Source organism: Eptesicus fuscus, chromosome 14 (genome assembly GCF_027574615.1).
Source record: "Eptesicus fuscus isolate TK198812 chromosome 14, DD_ASM_mEF_20220401, whole genome shotgun sequence".
Taxonomy (NCBI): Eukaryota; Metazoa; Chordata; class Mammalia; order Chiroptera; family Vespertilionidae; genus Eptesicus; species Eptesicus fuscus.
The window spans coordinates 43,494,677-43,511,252 of record NC_072486.1 but is presented as its reverse complement, the minus strand read 5'-3'; the positions used below and the strand labels follow the sequence as shown (position 1 = coordinate 43,511,252).

The 16,576-nt window shown below is 36.4% G+C and overlaps 1 protein-coding gene across 1 annotated transcript; it reads left to right on the top strand.

The window, feature by feature from the left end:
* The first annotated feature begins 308 nt into the window (after positions 1–308).
* LOC103295012 (T-cell receptor gamma chain C region DFL12) lies at positions 309–16,362 on the top strand. Its single transcript, XM_028159361.2, has 6 exons — positions 309–351; positions 461–763; positions 796–825; positions 10,437–10,760; positions 14,012–14,059; positions 16,204–16,362. Exons 1-6 carry the CDS (start codon positions 309–311, stop codon positions 16,344–16,346), a joined length of 891 nt encoding a protein of 296 aa, XP_028015162.2. The 3' UTR covers positions 16,347–16,362.
* Positions 16,363–16,576: the final 214 nt, after the last annotated feature.

The following is a 16,576-nucleotide window of genomic DNA, read 5'->3' as shown; positions in this document are numbered from 1 at the left end:
ACATGGCATTTCATGGGGAACAGCTGAGTGGCTGTGAGAACCATCCCTGACCAACCCCAAGACAGACACATTTATCCCAGAATATTTCTTTCCAGATCATGAACCCTCTTACCCAGTCTTCCCTGCACTTATGGGACACAGGGAGCCCCAGAACTGGTCATATCTGTAGCAGATCATGAAGAAGCCCAGGGAGCATCTGGGCCACCACTTCTTCTGAGAAACCAGAGCCAGCCCCGCCCCCTGCCACTGGTCTGCTAACAGGGACCTCAGTGTCTGACCTTCTCCCTGTGAGCTGCTTGGTGCACAGGATGCCACTCCTGGAAGCAGTCATCTTCATCTCCCTCTGGGCTTGTGAGTTCCCCCACCATTTCAGTCTACCACAATGACCCAAGAAATTTTTTATCGTTACCTCTTGACATGACATTTGTTCATGGAAGTTTATTTTATTTTTTGCTTGCAGATGGCCTTGGGCAGTTAAAGTTGGAGCAACCTGAAATATCAATTTCCAGGGAAAGGGATGAGAATGTCCATATACCTTGTAAGGTGTCCTCTAACTCCTTTATTAGCGATTACATTTACTGGTACCAGCAGAAACCAGATCAGAGTATAGAATATTTAATACAGGTTGCCTCCACAGACACTGTTATTGGGAAGAACAACAAACTTATGGCAAGTAAATATTCTCAAACTTCCACTTCCACCTTGACAATAAATTTCTTAGAGAAAGAAGATGAGGCCGTGTACTTCTGTGCCTGCTGGACTGGCAGAGCTCAGGCTGGATCAAGATATTTGCAGAAGGGACTCAACTCATAGTAATTCCCAGTGGTAAGTAACTTTTCTCTATTTTTGAAAAACTGGTAGATGCTGTTTAGATAAAACAATTTAGGATCACCTCAATCTGACTGCCACATTCTCAGCCTCAGCATATGAACAGCAATTTTGCAGCTACTGGTCACTGTATATGGAAACAGAACTACATTGTAAATGGTTTATTACTTCCCTGCTTGTAAGCAGATTGAAATTCTATTCTTAGAATACACATACAGAAAAAAAGGGTAGACTGAGGCTAGAAATTAAAACATTTTGAGTACCATGTCTGTAAATCATTGGTATAAATTATTGGTTTAAGATACCTTTTCTTGTAGAAGATGTGCTTTTCTTTTATTGAGAGACACTTTTATTAATTATCTCTGCTCTATGTTGAGATGAAACATATTGTGCCATTCTCTAAATAATCTGATAAACCTATATTATTGGTTTTTATGCCTAACCGCAGTGCAAAAACTTAATTCTTACAGTGAGTGAGTGGAGAATATTACAATTTATGCTACCACGAGTATTGTTATATTGCCTAGAGATGGACCAGTTTAATGAATTATAAGCTCAATATGCCATTGCAGCTCCAAAGTCTATGAAAAAAAGTCTGCATGGTTTTACACCCTCATTTGTTCGTTCGTTGTCTCAACGGACATTTATAGAAGAGAGTTTCTGTGCTGAATGCTGGAGATAAAACAATGAAAAAGACATCATTCCAACACTCACAAAGCTCCCAGTTCTAGTAGATAAGTGTTCTAGATTCTGGCTTGATTGGGCCGCCTGTTCTTTGGCCTGTGGCTATCACAGAGGAAGATGGTCTTGGGTTCATGAGTTGTTTCCATAATTTATGTAAGAGTTATTACTTATAAAATACATGCATTTTGTTCAGTGGAAGAATTTGATAACATGGATCAGACAGTCCATTAAAGAGAATCATATCAGCTAATATTTATATTGAGGGCCAGACACCACATTAATAGTTTCAGTGCCTTATCTCATTCCTCAGTAGTTCTGGACAGGAGATCCTCTTATTCCCATTTCATAGATAAGGAGACTGAGGCTTAGGGTAGTTCAGTTATTTGCCTCAATTCATATGGCTAGTTACTATGGCAAAGTTTAGAGTCCAATAGAGATTTGTCTATTCCAAAGTGCATGGTCTGGACCATTATGTGACATTGGAAACATTAAGTGGTGTTTTTGTCTTCTGAATAATTACTCTTCTATAGTCTGACCTTTGAAATGGACTTTTAATTGACTACTTACTAGCAATAGCTCATAATCTGTATTACTATTCTTGCATGAAAACAATGCTTCTGCTTCTAATCACAGCACCCCTCTCTCCCTCCAGAAAGATCAAATAAGTCATGTTGAAAGGCATTAATTAAATACTTGAGATATGATTCTTTCTATAAAATGACAAGTCATTTTGATACCATTCCACTCAATTTTCTTTCTGTATTGGCATCAAGTTTGCTCTAAATAGTGTAGCCAGTAAAAGAACTAAAGCAGTTGCACTAAATTGCATAATTCAGAGCCGATTTTCCACTCATGATGGGACAGCTCCAGAAATGCCAAGCCGAATAAGGGTCCTGTGATAAGCAACACAGAATGTATGGCCAATGCCCTGGCCACTGTAGGTGTAATGAGTCCAAAGGCGCAGTCTTTCAGCAACAAATAGCAGGTAGTGCAGGTGCTGCGGGCTAGGTGCTGGTGCGGGCTCAGGATTGTTGGGTTCAGTCCCAGTTTGGTCACATATCGTGGTGATCTCGAGAGAGCTTAATGACTTCATCCAGGTGTTTGGAGGCAATTGTCTCCTGACCTAGCATGGAGGACAGTAATAAGGAGTTAACGAGTGAGGTTCCCTAAGGGGTGGAGATGTTAGGTCCACTTGGTATTTTTATGTTGAAAGATTTTTAAAGAAGTTTATATAACCTATTTATTTGAAACCAAAAATAACCAAAGGGCGACATTTGTCATTTGGCCAGATTAATATAAAAATATTTGACTGTGTGATCATATGCAAGAAGGTCATAAACTGGATTTGCTTTTTCTAAATTCAGTCCAATAAATTTGTTCATTCATCAGTAGCCTTACAAATGAAACCGGCCTGAATGCATTTTCCAAGGATGTTCTAGCCTACTAGGTCCATTCAAATGAAGGTTTTGAAAGAATTTTTGCAGTTGATAAAGCATTGATTAAAAAATAAATTATATATTTTGGTTTTCTTAGTGGTTGTGATCAGATGAACAAATGAATTCATAAATTGAAAATCAACTTTCTGGTCCTCTTTTTTCCAACTGGCTCCATACTCAATGTAAATCATAGCAATAAATTAAATAATGGTGACACACATAAAATTCATGAGGGTCCTGAAAAGTGCATTTTAGGAGAGTGTGGGTGGGGCAGGGAAAATTATAGACTTTGATTCTGGGTCTATCACTTTCTATATAAATATCCTTTAACAAATACATTTTGATTTAGTGGTTATTGCTTTGTTAACTTTATAATCATAGTATGTACCTACTATGGAAAAAATAGAAAATACAATAAAATAAGGAATAAAAAGAAAGCATTTTTCTCAGTCTGCTGAGATCTTGCTCCCCGGTGTATCCTCTGTTTGGCTCCCATACATTTTTAATAAAAAATTATCTGCAGGTTTTCATGGGAGTGTAGAGTACAGCACAGGGAATAGCGTTAGTAATACTGTAATAACAATGCATGGCATCAGGTGGTTATTGCATTTATCAAGGTGATTACTTTATAAGTTATATACATACCTAATCATTATGTTTATAGTTGAAGCTAATATTGTATATCAACTGTAATTTACATTTTTCAAAATTATTAAAAAATTTTAAAATAAAATAAAATTTAATTTTGACACACCACTGTTACTATTTTTATATATTTCCATCTATTCATTCTATATATGCATCTCAAGTGGCTGTTGTGAGAATGAAATGAAATTAAATATGGAGATAACCTACCACAAAGGTTGGGACATGGTCAGTGTTAAAAATGTTAATTCTCCAGAATTCAGATTTCCACCCATTCGATCTCATCATAAAATCAGGAGTGATTTTTTAAAAAAATGGTCAGTATTTGCAAAATACTTTGAATTTCTAATTGTTACCTGCTCGAAAAAATAATTAGAATATAATAACCATTATCTCAAATACTATTAAACTAAATATAAGGTGATTTCTCATTTTCCAGTAGAAATATCTAGAGGTAAGAGAAGGGGAAGAGCTTGCTATTTGCATGTATAAATTTATAGTCTTATAGAGAAAAGTCAAATATCCACTTATAATACTTAGTGTCTTAATTAGATTATAGCTACAAAGTTAAAAATTATATCAAAACAAATATCAGGTGTGAAATATCAATACATATTATATCAATATAAATATCAGGTGGGTTTTTTTGCCCTTACATTTTATTCAGACTCTTCTCATGCATCTAAACCATCTACTTTATTTTAGAGCAACTTTCTAAGTTATTGAGTGTCTGTTTTGGGATCCCTATATGATGTATGATGTCACTGGAAATTTAATCTGAAAAGATAATGATCATTTACGAAATGAAAGAAAAGCACTTTCTCATTTACTAGTATTCTGTTATTCTATACATGTACAATGTAAGCATAAACTACAGAGGCTTTAGTCTCTAGTAATATTTACTAAATACCTGCTAAATTTCTTTGTTGTCTATAACCAGTGATAGCTTAAAACTAGTATTTTAAATTTTTAAAAATTCATTTATTTCAGTTTGATATCTTATCTAAATAGTATTCTTTTTAATCAAAGCAGAGTATTGGAAGATCATGTTTTAATATGAGAGGTTTCACAAGGACTGAAATACAAAGTGACCCCTGTTTTGTTTTGGGAAAGAAAACCTCACCTTATGTTCTGGCACTTTTAGTCTGTTTGAATTCCACATGTTTTGCACCTATATGGCAGAGCTACAATTCACAAACATATTCTTTCATCTCTCATGTCATCTTTGAGTTAGAGATTAAAGTATCAACCTCACAGGCAGAAAAGAAACCAGCTATAATGCACAAACTATTTGTCAGTTACCTAAACAGCCTATTACCAAAATCTATTTGAAAAAACTGAAACCAAAGTTACAGTCAGACCAGGAAATAAAAATAGAAGATCAAAATCATTAAAGAAAGCAGAAGAAAATGGCCTGTAATTATCCAGCAAGAGCACTGGGTAAAATTTTACACTCAAAGGTATTAGAGGTATGTCAGTTATATCTCAATTTTTTAAAGTGATTTTTTTAAAAAAAAAACAAAACTGTAGTAGAGTACACACGTTGTTAATTAATCAAATGAAGCACTTCAAAATTTTCAAACGTGTTTCCCACTATAACATTAGGAAATGATTTCAATGCATGAGTCCCTTAGGATGAAAGTGAAGTAAAAGTGAATATTGTCTTGGACATTCATTTTATAAAATGGGAGAAATAGTCTTTAAACACACCTTTTGACACTACCCTGCCTCAATGCCATGGGCTTTAGAGCAGTTGCTGTTATTCACAGATGTGACCCTCAACAGATATGGTCAGGCAGGTAACCTTTCAGTGATCTAACGTGACAAGAGGAGGCTTTGAGGACAGCCATCCTGCCATTTCTCTTGTGGTTCTGGCTTGAAGGCCCACTGCCAGGAGCTTCAAGCTGAACTTGCAGCAGGAACTGGAAAGATGTCAATTTGAGGCTGAAATTTCTGGTGAAAGCTTGGGATGCTAGTAGTGCTGTTTGTTGCCTGGGGAAAGAGCCATCTGTTTTGAACAACACAAGTGAAGCAGCTCCCATACTGACCTCATTTATTTCTATTATTGCTGACCTCATATTATTAGGCTGTAGCTAATGTTCCCTTTGATTTTCTTAACACTGGAAATGCAGATCAGACTAGACAAATTAGATCGTTAATTAAGCGTGTGTAAGGCACACTTCTGATGATGATGGCTTTGAGAATTCCAGACATATTAGAGCCAAGTGGGATGCATTGCCAGGGACTTAGCTGCCACCTCAAAGAGCTGAATTCCTATTAGTAGGGGCAAGGTTTGGTCCCATGAGATTAAAAAGTCAGGTTGGAGCACACAGTCATCACAATAAAATGGCTAATAATTATTATAATTGCTTATTTCCAGAGCATTTTAAATCAAATTGCTTTTCAAATCTTGTTTCATTTTGGTCTCACTTTGACACTAGCAGTGATGTCAAATTGATTTGCACTAGCATCATTGTTTTCAGATCAATAAAGCATCAAAACTTGAATTGACTTTGTTTGCTCAGCCACAGACCTTGTTATGAGCAAAAGGAACCAGGACCAGAACACTGATCTCTTGAGTTGCAGGCCGTCCTAGTTCCACTAGCGTTTGAAAAACTCAGAGAAGCTAAATTAGCCTAAAGTTTTTGATAGTGGTTGAATCACTGTGGAATTATGATAGAAAACTCTTCGGCGATGGAACAAAACTTATCGTCACAGGTAGGTATCAGAATGCAATTTTTCAATATAATAGAGGGAGGCAAGAAACAATGAAATTGGAATAACACTAAGAATATTTAGAAAGAACAGGAATGTGATGGGGATTAGATGCAGAAATCGTAGGAGAGATTGTAAAACAAATCCTCAAAGGCACGCAGAGACAACATTGTGCAAATATCGTAACAAGACTTGGCTTTTGGGTACATGTGGACTTGCACAAAAGGCTCATGTGTAATGTATGCAATTACCATGGAAGTGTTTGGCCCCGGGATAAAGTTTATTGTTAGGTCAGTTTTGTGAGTGGACACATTTTCTGTTCTGATGGTGGAAGGGTGTTGTGGAAGAGCCTGGGCTGTGGGGTCAGGATGACATGGAGCTCCTACTCCATCACTTACTGCTTATATGAACGTGGGCAATTACTCTGGCCTCAGTTTTTTAACTCATAAAGTGGGATAAGTATGTACAGAGGATTTGTATGAGAATTGATTGAGATGGTGTGAAGTACTTGCACATTGTCTAACATATAATAGGTGCTGAATAGTGTCCCCCATTTCAAATGTAAAGGAAAATTGTATCCAGTATGAAGAGTTGTTTGCAGCAGTAATATTGACAGAGCAGAAATTCCTCAGAGAATTAAGCTGTGTTTCTAACTACTTATATAAAAAAATTTAATTTGGAGGTATTCTTTTTACCATCACTTTTTCCTTACTTGGCAAGAAAAATGAGATTAACATGTGTTTGTTTTTAATTTTTATTATTGGCCTATGTGCTTTAAATCTTAATCCTTTATCTTAATTGATATTATTTCTAATACCAACAATTATTGGCCCTAAAGTTTATAGCCAATAAGTTTCAGCTTCATGCTCATATTTATCAAAAGAGTTTAAATTCATACAGAAAATGGTCAATATGTAAACTAAATATAGTTAGAAACTTCATAAGTTTGAAATTCAGATATAACCATAAAATAGCTATAATTATGTATTTGATAAAAGAAAAATGACAAGAAAAATAGAGAACATTTAATATCAACGTAGGTTTGAAATATCATACTTTCAATTGAAAATATAGTTGACATTTACATAGAATTTGGTAAATTTACATAGTATTGCTGCATCTTAATAAATATAAACAACTTGCCGAAACCGGTTTGGCTCAGTGGATAGAGCGTCGGCCTGCGGACTGAAAAGTCCCAGGTTCGATTCCGGTCAAGGGCATGTACCTTGGTTGCGGGCACATCTCCAGTAGGGGTTGTGCAAGAGGCAGCTGATCAATGTTTCTCTATCATCAATGTTTCTAACTCTTTATCCCTCTCTCTTCCTCTCTGTGAAAAATCAACAAAATATATTTTAAAAAATAAATAAATAAATATAAACAACTTGGGCAATTTAACTCAGACATATTATTTGGTTATGCAAATAACTACATACATGTATTGGAAGGCTTATTTATTCATTTGGTTACTAGAGGCCCAATGCACGAAATTTGTGCAAGAGTAGGCCTTCCTTCCCCCGACTGCCGGCACCGGCTTCCCTCTGGCACCCGGGACCCAGGCTTCCCTCGCAGCCCCAGCTTCCTCCAGAAGGTCGTCAGGACAGCTGGTCTAATTAGCATATTACATTTTTATTATTATAGATTTTTCTGGATGATCTTTTGCATTTTTATTTCTATTATTGCTGATAAAGTAATATAAGTGAACTCCCATTTTTTTAAAAATGTTACTTCAGCTGGATAAACCTTGTTTTATCTTTTTTTTGAGGGAGGGCGTCTTTATTTTGTGAACTGATTTCTATTATATACATCATGAACAAGATTTTGACCATAAAAAATTTAAGTTTTACAAAGACTGTTTAAAGAAAAAACATGTAATATAATTACCCAACAAATAGGTACTAACCACATATAATCAAGTACACTATATAATACTCAGTTAACTATTACATTAAGAAAGATATGGAAGTTCAAGATTCATTTTATCTTGAAAAGAATGATGCAAAGAATCTAGCTAAGGAAAAGGGACAGGCAATAAAAATAGTGTGTTTCCACACAAAAGCGTTTCAAGTTTGTCATTTGTTTTTCTATTTCTTTAATATAATGAATCAGAAGTATTACTATGAAGAAAAAAGTTCCTAAGATGAAAATTAGATTCTTTAATATATTGACTAGAGATTAAAATTATGTAATATAATGTAAAATAGAAAAATTAATATTATTTTATATAGGATGGTTTTTAAGTTAAAAATAAAATATATGGTTGGAGAAATATAGAATGTCTTACTATTATAATCAATAAAATATTATTGCACTAAAAGTAAGATGTATAAAATTAAAATAAGCACATGATGACTTAATTATGTTTACAACATGATTTATAAACTCAACATTGTTTGCTTACTGATTTAGTATAAAAATCAGGAGCTTTGCTTCACAGATAGAAAGTCTCAAGAACTTTTTTCCTTTCCTTCTCAAATGAGAAGTTCAATTAATTTTTCTTAAAAATTTGCCCATTGACTTATTAAACTAACTCTAAGCTAGTCCAAAAAGAATACAGTAAGGAATTTGTGTTTTAATCAGAAATAAAATTGGAAAGGGTTTTAATGTTTATAATTTCAATCATTAGATTAATAATAAATATATAATTTAGTAACATTCCAGCATGCATGTGGCATGCCTTTGTAAATATATGATGTTTTGTTATATATTCTGACATTATATCTGCAAGAAACTTTAGAACCATAGCTCTTAACATTATCTCAATTATATATAAATTTTATTCAGCAGATGAAAACAAAGAAAATGATGGAGCTCTAAAATAGTTCAGCAGCCTTATAGGGTAAACAAAAATTTCATGGGAGATACTCCGAGTCAAAATATGGTGTATTTAAAATATGGCATAATAGTCATGTTTAGACTTCAAATGAAATTCCAAAATAAAATGTGCTTTCGGTGAATCTTTTCAAAGGCAAAATGAAATTCTGTTAAGGGCATTTACTCGCTAGATTAAGATAAGTGTTTCTGAAAATAATCAATGAAAATTTTAATAGAAATTTTGGAATTATTGCTATTTTGCTTCTAAATTCAAGGCATCATAAACTATTTGGAGGTGCAGTTTTCAATACTGCCCTAAAAAATCTGGAGTGGTTCAGATGTGAAACCTATTAGGAGAACTCTATTACTTCAGAACTGGGCATGGGGTCCATATTGGAAGGTAAAAGAATAACTGGATAAAGTAAATACACCTGGTAGTAGATTCCCATTAAAACAAGTGACTGTGTATTATTTAGAAAGAAAAGAAAAACTTCCTCCTGGCATTTATTTTTATAAAAATAACGTAATTTGGTATATTTCAGAATCAGTTAATAGAGAGTGAGTTCCCACAGAGTTATAGAACAGGAGACTGTGTGGCCAAAAAGAGCTTAAATTACAAAAGTCATAGCGTGGGATAGGAAAGTACCTTATTTTTTATTTTTTTTAATTTTTATTGAACTTATTGGGGTGACATTGGTTAATAAAATTATACAGGTTTCAAGTGTACAATTCTGTAACAATCATCTGTATATTACATCGTGCATTCACCTCCCAGGCAAGTCCATTCCCATTTATCCTCCCTGTACCTTCTTCTGCCGCCCCTGCCCCCTTGCCCTCAGGCAGTCACCATAGTGTTGTCTGTGTCTAGTTTGGCTTTTGCTTATTTGCACTTTAGAAGCCACTAAGGATTCTCATCTGAAGAGAGATTATCTCTTCCCCTACTCCCCTATCCCGCCATCCGTCCTCCGCCTATGATAGCATGAGAGAGATTAAAAATGAATAAATAAGTTCACAAATGTTGGAGCAGTTGTAAGTCATACCCCATTTTAGCACATGGAGAAGGAATAAAAGCCAAGTTTTCATTCAGGCTGTGCCATTTAATAGTTGTGACACTGCGCGAGTTAGGAAACCTCTTTTCACATCTGAAAGTAAGAACAATAATAAGTAGCCACACTACTGGTATATTGTGGATGAAAGACCATTAAAAGCACTGGTTCAATGGCAGCTTTCCTTCCTTTCGCTACATGCTAGGTTGTTGCAAACCACACAATGTTTGTGTGTCTCTAATTCTTCATTGCGATTCCATTTTCCCCACAGATAGAAGCTATGGTCCAGAGTTCTACCCCAAGCCCACTATTTTTCGTCCTTCAGTTGCTGAAATAAACCTTCATAAGGCTGGAACACATCTTTGTCTTCTTGAGAAATTTTTCCCTGATGTTATCAAGGTGTACTGGAAGGAGAAAAACGGCAATACAATTCTGGAATCTCAGCAGGGGAATACCACGAAGACTGGCGACACATACATGAAATTCAGCTGGCTGACCGTGAGTGAAGAGTCAATGAATAAAGAACACAGATGTATCGTCAAACATGAGCATAATAAAGTGGATCAAGAGATTCTTTTTCCAGCAATAAAGAAAGGTATGTGTGTGTGTGTGTGTGTGTGTGTGTCTTCCCAGAACACTTTCCCGCACCCCACAAAGGGAATGCCCCATGTGTCTGTTAAGCATTAATAATAATAATTATTATATATCTTCCTCAAATGTTGCTACATTTAATAGTAGCATAAATGTCCTGCTATTTTCCCATAAAATTAAAAATAGTATAGGTTTTGGAACATAAAAAGATAAAGAAATAAAAATTTTACTTTTCTCAGCCTCAGTTTTATCATCCAAAATTAAAGTCACATGATTTTTTTTTTTTAGGGTTGTTGATGAAACAACCTACATGACAGCATAGCAATTTAGCACACAAGAAATGCTCAAAAAGAGATTCTACTTTTGATTATCTTACTTGGTCAGGAAATAAGAATAATCATACATCTTGCAGGAATTTTCTGCTCAGCAAGCAAAGTCACTCTTGCCTGAGTCTTGCTATACTTGAAGTATAACCCATAACCAATGAGTCTTAAGCAACTGATTGTGTCATTCTGAGGGAGTCGGATCAAGGTTCACCGAAAAATAGAATAATTTAGCCCTGCAGTGTTATTACGGTCCTAGATTCGCATTTTATATACCGCTGCAGGTAAATTTTGGTGAGGCTGGTGCCTAGAAACATATTTCCGTTCTACATAGTGAGTCTATTTCTTGCCATTGGTATTGCTGCTCAACAAACATGTAGTGCAGTGTTAGCGCGTGTCAGGCCTGGAAGGGTATGGATGAATACACTAGGACGAATCTCTGTTCCAAGGAGGATGCACACAGTGAAGAGAATGTAGTCTTTTCCTAGACATGCAGGGTCACCTGGGATTCAGGCATGATGTCCCAAAGGAGTGCCTTTGATTCAGATGCTGTACATGTTTAGACAGCGTGGGCAGAGGGCCGAATGTGCCCTGGCCCCGGCCGTGGTCCCATAACTCCCTAGACTCAGAACTTAAAGTCCTGAGTATTAACACAACAGACCATGGTCCCGTAAGAAGGAACCAGTTGGTACTTTACCCTGTGGTTAACAAGCCCTTTTTTAAGCACTGGGAAAAGAGGACGTAAGACGTGCTAAGACCTTTGCTGTATATCAGTCTTTATCTTAGATCTGAGTTTCCCCAAAGATCAAATCAGGTTCGAACACTTGCCTTGACTTCCTTCTGGGGCTGTGATGAAGGACAAATGAAATAATGTCTCTGAAATGCTTGCTCTCAAAAATATAACATGGATGTATTTATTCATATATGTGTATTTATTTATATCCTTTCCTAAAACTAGGGTAAGATTGCCAAAACAGCCCTAGTTTTCCTATTCCTGTGGCTACGAAACAGAGAGAAAGCAAATAGGCAAAGCACAAGTTTAATACAATCACTGGGCTTCAATGTCCTATTAGGTTTTGATTTTTCCAGTGACCAGGGATGACTACCATAACGGAGAGAAGGTTCCGGTTACAAGGTGTTTTACTTGGCATCTAATTTCTGAAACAAATGTCTCCCTTGAGCGTCTCATGGCAGCAAAGCTAATGAGGGTGTTTCTGTTAATGTCATTCTATGGCAAATTCTTCATGCCGTTTCTTGGAAGATTTTTGTTTGTCATTTTTTTGTTCTAAAAATATAACATGGAAGCACAAATCAATCAAGCGATTTTGAAGAGAGAGAAAACTAATCTAGTCCAAGTTTTCTGCCAGATTAGGAAAGAGAATTAGGATACACACACGGATTTTATGATGAAAAATTGTTACTTTCTTGTTTTTACCTCAATCAGTGCTTGGTGCTAATAGATTTTTATTTATTTTTTAATGAATAAAGTCACTGCAAGGAAAATAAAGGGACGTTTGAGACACAGTAAAGTGAGTCCCTGGGGGATATTTTAACATTTAAACATAATTATACTAACATTTTCAATCTTGGGGTTTGCCCTGAAGTCTATACCTCAGAGCCATTTTTTTTAGAGCACAGCAAAGAAAGACCTCATGAGTGCATAAAACTGCATACCAGAACCACATCCATACGGACAAGAACGTATCTAGTAGAAAACGGATAAGCCAAAGCAACCATTGCGACTGTTTCTCTCCACCCAATGGTCAATGCTCTTTTTAAGAAATTCTGTCTTTGTATGTATATTTGCCTTTAAAAAACATTGTAGATAAACACAACTCTCACCTCAGGTTTTATATATTCAAGTAACTATAGGTGTGACTTGGTTTATCTGAAAAGAATTGCCCTGAAATGCCAAGCTCCTGTAGTAAAAAGGTCATTTGCTAAGCATAACTAAGACACCTGGAAGATATGTTTTAGTGTCTACAATGGTAGAAATATGTTGTTTCTCTATAGATTATTTTCTATTTCTGTGGATTATTTTTACAGAGTACTTTCCACATGTTCTCTCCCATTTAATCTCCCACAACAGTCCTTTGAATGCTGGCTCTGCCTGTCACTGGTGTGCCTCTCAACAAGGCACTAATACTCTCTAAACCCCACTCCTCGTCTGTGACATGGGGACCTCCAAAATACAACTCACTCCAGTGTTACTGGGGGATTAAATGAGATAATGCATGTGAAGCATTTGACATGCACTGTGCCACACAGCCTCGCACAGTAATAATCACTTTGTAGACATTAGCTTTTATTAATATCGTTGTCATGTCCACAAACACAACTGCAGAAAATTATGTGGGTGAGTGGGGGATATTGGGGAAATGTATGATTTGGAAAGGCATGGCTTTGATGGAAATTTGTCTAAACCAGACTCCTTCAAACATGTAAGATTCTGTTGTGGGTTCTACAATTAAGCAAATTTCTTTGGGTAGCAACTGTTCATGCCAGCAGTGTGTGCTGAAGACTGTAGACCAGCTCCTTTTTCTGTTCATTTTTTCCCATTCAACAGTATTTATTGAACAGTTACTTTGCGGCGGGCACTGTGCTAGGAGCAATGAGTGTAGGAGGAAAACAGGTAGGCTTGGGTAGTAGCCTCCAGGTAGGATTAAAAAGTTAAAATGTACCCTTCATGACCTTCAACATCTTCTCGTGCAGAAACACAGTGTATGTATTAGGTCTACTGAATTCCATAGAGTCTTGGCAACTATTCCTGGAATTATGGAGCTCATATTTTTAATGGTTCTCTCTTCTCTGTTGGTAGATTGTATCTATCTATGCTATCTATCTATCTATCTATCTATTTATCTATCTATCCAGACACACAGTAAAATAATGGTTATGAACAATTTATTAATAGTGCTCTCATTTCTTGTAGAGGCTGCTATTAATCATACAATAGAAGTTTATCTGGAAGACAAAAGTGGTAAGTTTTTGCATATGTTTGCCTTTGTGTCATGCTGTAGCATTTTTCCCCTTCTGATCAACTTAAAATTTCAATTTCTTTGACTTAAGGTAGAAAAATCAGAATGGCTGGATTTTGCAGAATAGACTGAGTGATATTTTAAGCCAACCCATCATTTCCTATTAGCTATCTTAACACAGTAAATGCTATATTTTGGTATGAGATGACTGTGGAGTGCGGTGATATGCTCAGAATTATTTCAACACTGGATTTTATTCATCTGCATGGCTTTTGTTTCTATTGATTAGGGAACATATGCTATCAATATGCTTCTAGATGTTTATCTTTGGTCCTTGCTAGTAGTTAATAACATTAACTGACATTTACTGAACAGTTCTTATACAGAAGGCTTAGTGTTGTGTTTTGAATGCATTTTCTTGTTCAATTATAATACTCCTGTGAAGTGGTAACTATATTTTCCACCATTTTACAGATGAGAGAGTGAGCTAGAATTAAGTCCCGTACACCATGCCACACAGCTAGATCTGGGGTTTCAGCCCAGGCCACCTGAGTTAAGAGTTCATACACTTCCTCAGTTCTCTATTCTTCCCTTATGAATCGAGTCATAGAACAAGAAAGCCGAAAGCCAAGACCCCAAGACAATGGATGCACGGCTGGGGCGGGGCTGGGAGCAGGGCATGGGCTTCTGAGTACCACAGACTGGGCTTCAACCCCAACTCTTTTAATAATTAGTTGCATGAATATGGGTACTAACATTTTATGAGAAATACTTTCCTCATCTGCCAACCAGGAATACTTACACCTAACTCAGTTCTTAAAGAGATAAGGTCATATATGTGGAATGTCTAGCATAAGGTGTCTCATTTAGCTGGCATAGAATATGTGCTAGTTTCTGGCCCTTTCTCCCTACAAATGTACAAAGAAAGCCACTAGAAGCACTGGCTCTAGTCCTGCTGATCTCTCCTCCATTTCCAATATCAAGGGGGCTCTGGACCTCAACTAACACCTCCTCTGACCAAAGGCAGGCATTCTGAGCACATCACTTCTTGAGGCCCCTTTCCACACCAAGTGCTAATAATTCTGGAGTGCTGACGCTGTGAAGATAAAGCACGTCAAAGGGAAATTTCCACAGGAAAGGACGTGACCTTGTGGTTCATTGAGTACCAGTCTGGCCCTCCATCACTGTCGTCAATCATATCTTAACATTGTATATTTCTTGCAAAACTTCCAAGGATATTAAGTGCAATTTCCCTATAGTATCATAGCCCCAAAGAGGGACATTCAGGAAAGACAGGTGAGCCATCACCTCTTAAAGTTGCAGAGAATTTGGATTAACCACTTTCTTCCAGTTAACATAATGCCCTCTACTGAAACCTCACACCCACCACACTGTGAACGCCACCAAATTTTCATGGATTGTACCCTTAGTAGGAATCATATTGCATGCACATGTAATGCCTCAGATACTTCTAAATCAGCAACTCAACTTTATACTCATGCTTAACCTTTTGATATCTGGGGTATTATTAATTGCACCTGGAGATGCAGAATTACAGAGTAACTAAGAATGTGATCTGTAAATTCATGTTGCTGGGATTGAAATCCACCTTCTGGTACTTACTAAATGCATGCCATCAGGCAAATTACTTACCTCTCCCCATTTATTTGTAAAGCAGGAATTAAAATAATAATCTCATAGGTTGTTGTAAAAATATATAAGATTAATGCTTTGCATACAACGCTCTTAAGAGTGTTTGGCACTTGTTTAGTGGTTAATGAATATTGGCTATTATTAATTAGAGATATGGTGGGGGTGAAGAGATGCTAAAAGCTATTTACCACAAATATTTTCTTCTCAGTGGACTCACTCATTAAAAATGCAACCGTAGTTTTTAATATTTTGGAGTGCTCTAAGTGAATTTAGCAGAGGTTGTTGGTTGACTTGGCCTGCAAGCTGGATTCTACATTGTCTTGTTGTTGTTGGTAGAGGTGGTAGATGTTTGCTTATTTGGGGGGTTGGTGGTGTGAGGGTGTCACTTTAATGAAGATCATAAGAAGTAAATACTAGTAAGTGTGACCCCTCCCATTAATATTTCCTATCCTTTCAAAAGAACAGGTGAAACTAAACAAATGACTTCTCCTAGATGTATTTCAGCTGCAGCTCATCAATGCCTCTGCCTATTACACCTACCTCCTCCTCCTCCTCAAGAGCCTGGTCTACTTTGCCGTCATTTCCTTCTGCCTGGTTAGGAGAACAGCAGTCTGTGACCATGGAAAGAGTTCATAAAAGATGATGGCACAAAAGGATGAACTTTTCTTTCCTTTTCTTTTTTTTTTTTTTTTTGCCTCTGAACCTGTCTGCTGAGGATCTAGCTGGACTTTCTTTCTGGGTTTGGATGATTTCAGTTCACATGTGCATTTTTCTATTATGTCATTTTTGCATAATGATTTTAAAACCACTGGACAAAAGAAAATTTCACTGTGTAACGTAACAAATTCTGCCATTACTCAGGGGCA

What these genes read in the sequence shown, in the direction of transcription:
- LOC103295012 (XM_028159361.2), top strand. Translation starts at nt 309, where the DNA reads ATGCCACTCCTGGAAGCAGTCATCTTCATCTCCCTCTGGGCTT. An exon ending in CTTCTGTGCCTGCTGGACTG is followed by an intron (nt 764 to 795) that starts GCAGAGCTCAGG and finishes AGATATTTGCAG; the next exon opens with AAGGGACTCAACTCATAGTA. An exon ending in TTTTCCAGCAATAAAGAAAG is followed by an intron (nt 10,761 to 14,011) that starts GTATGTGTGTGT and finishes CATTTCTTGTAG; the next exon opens with AGGCTGCTATTAATCATACA.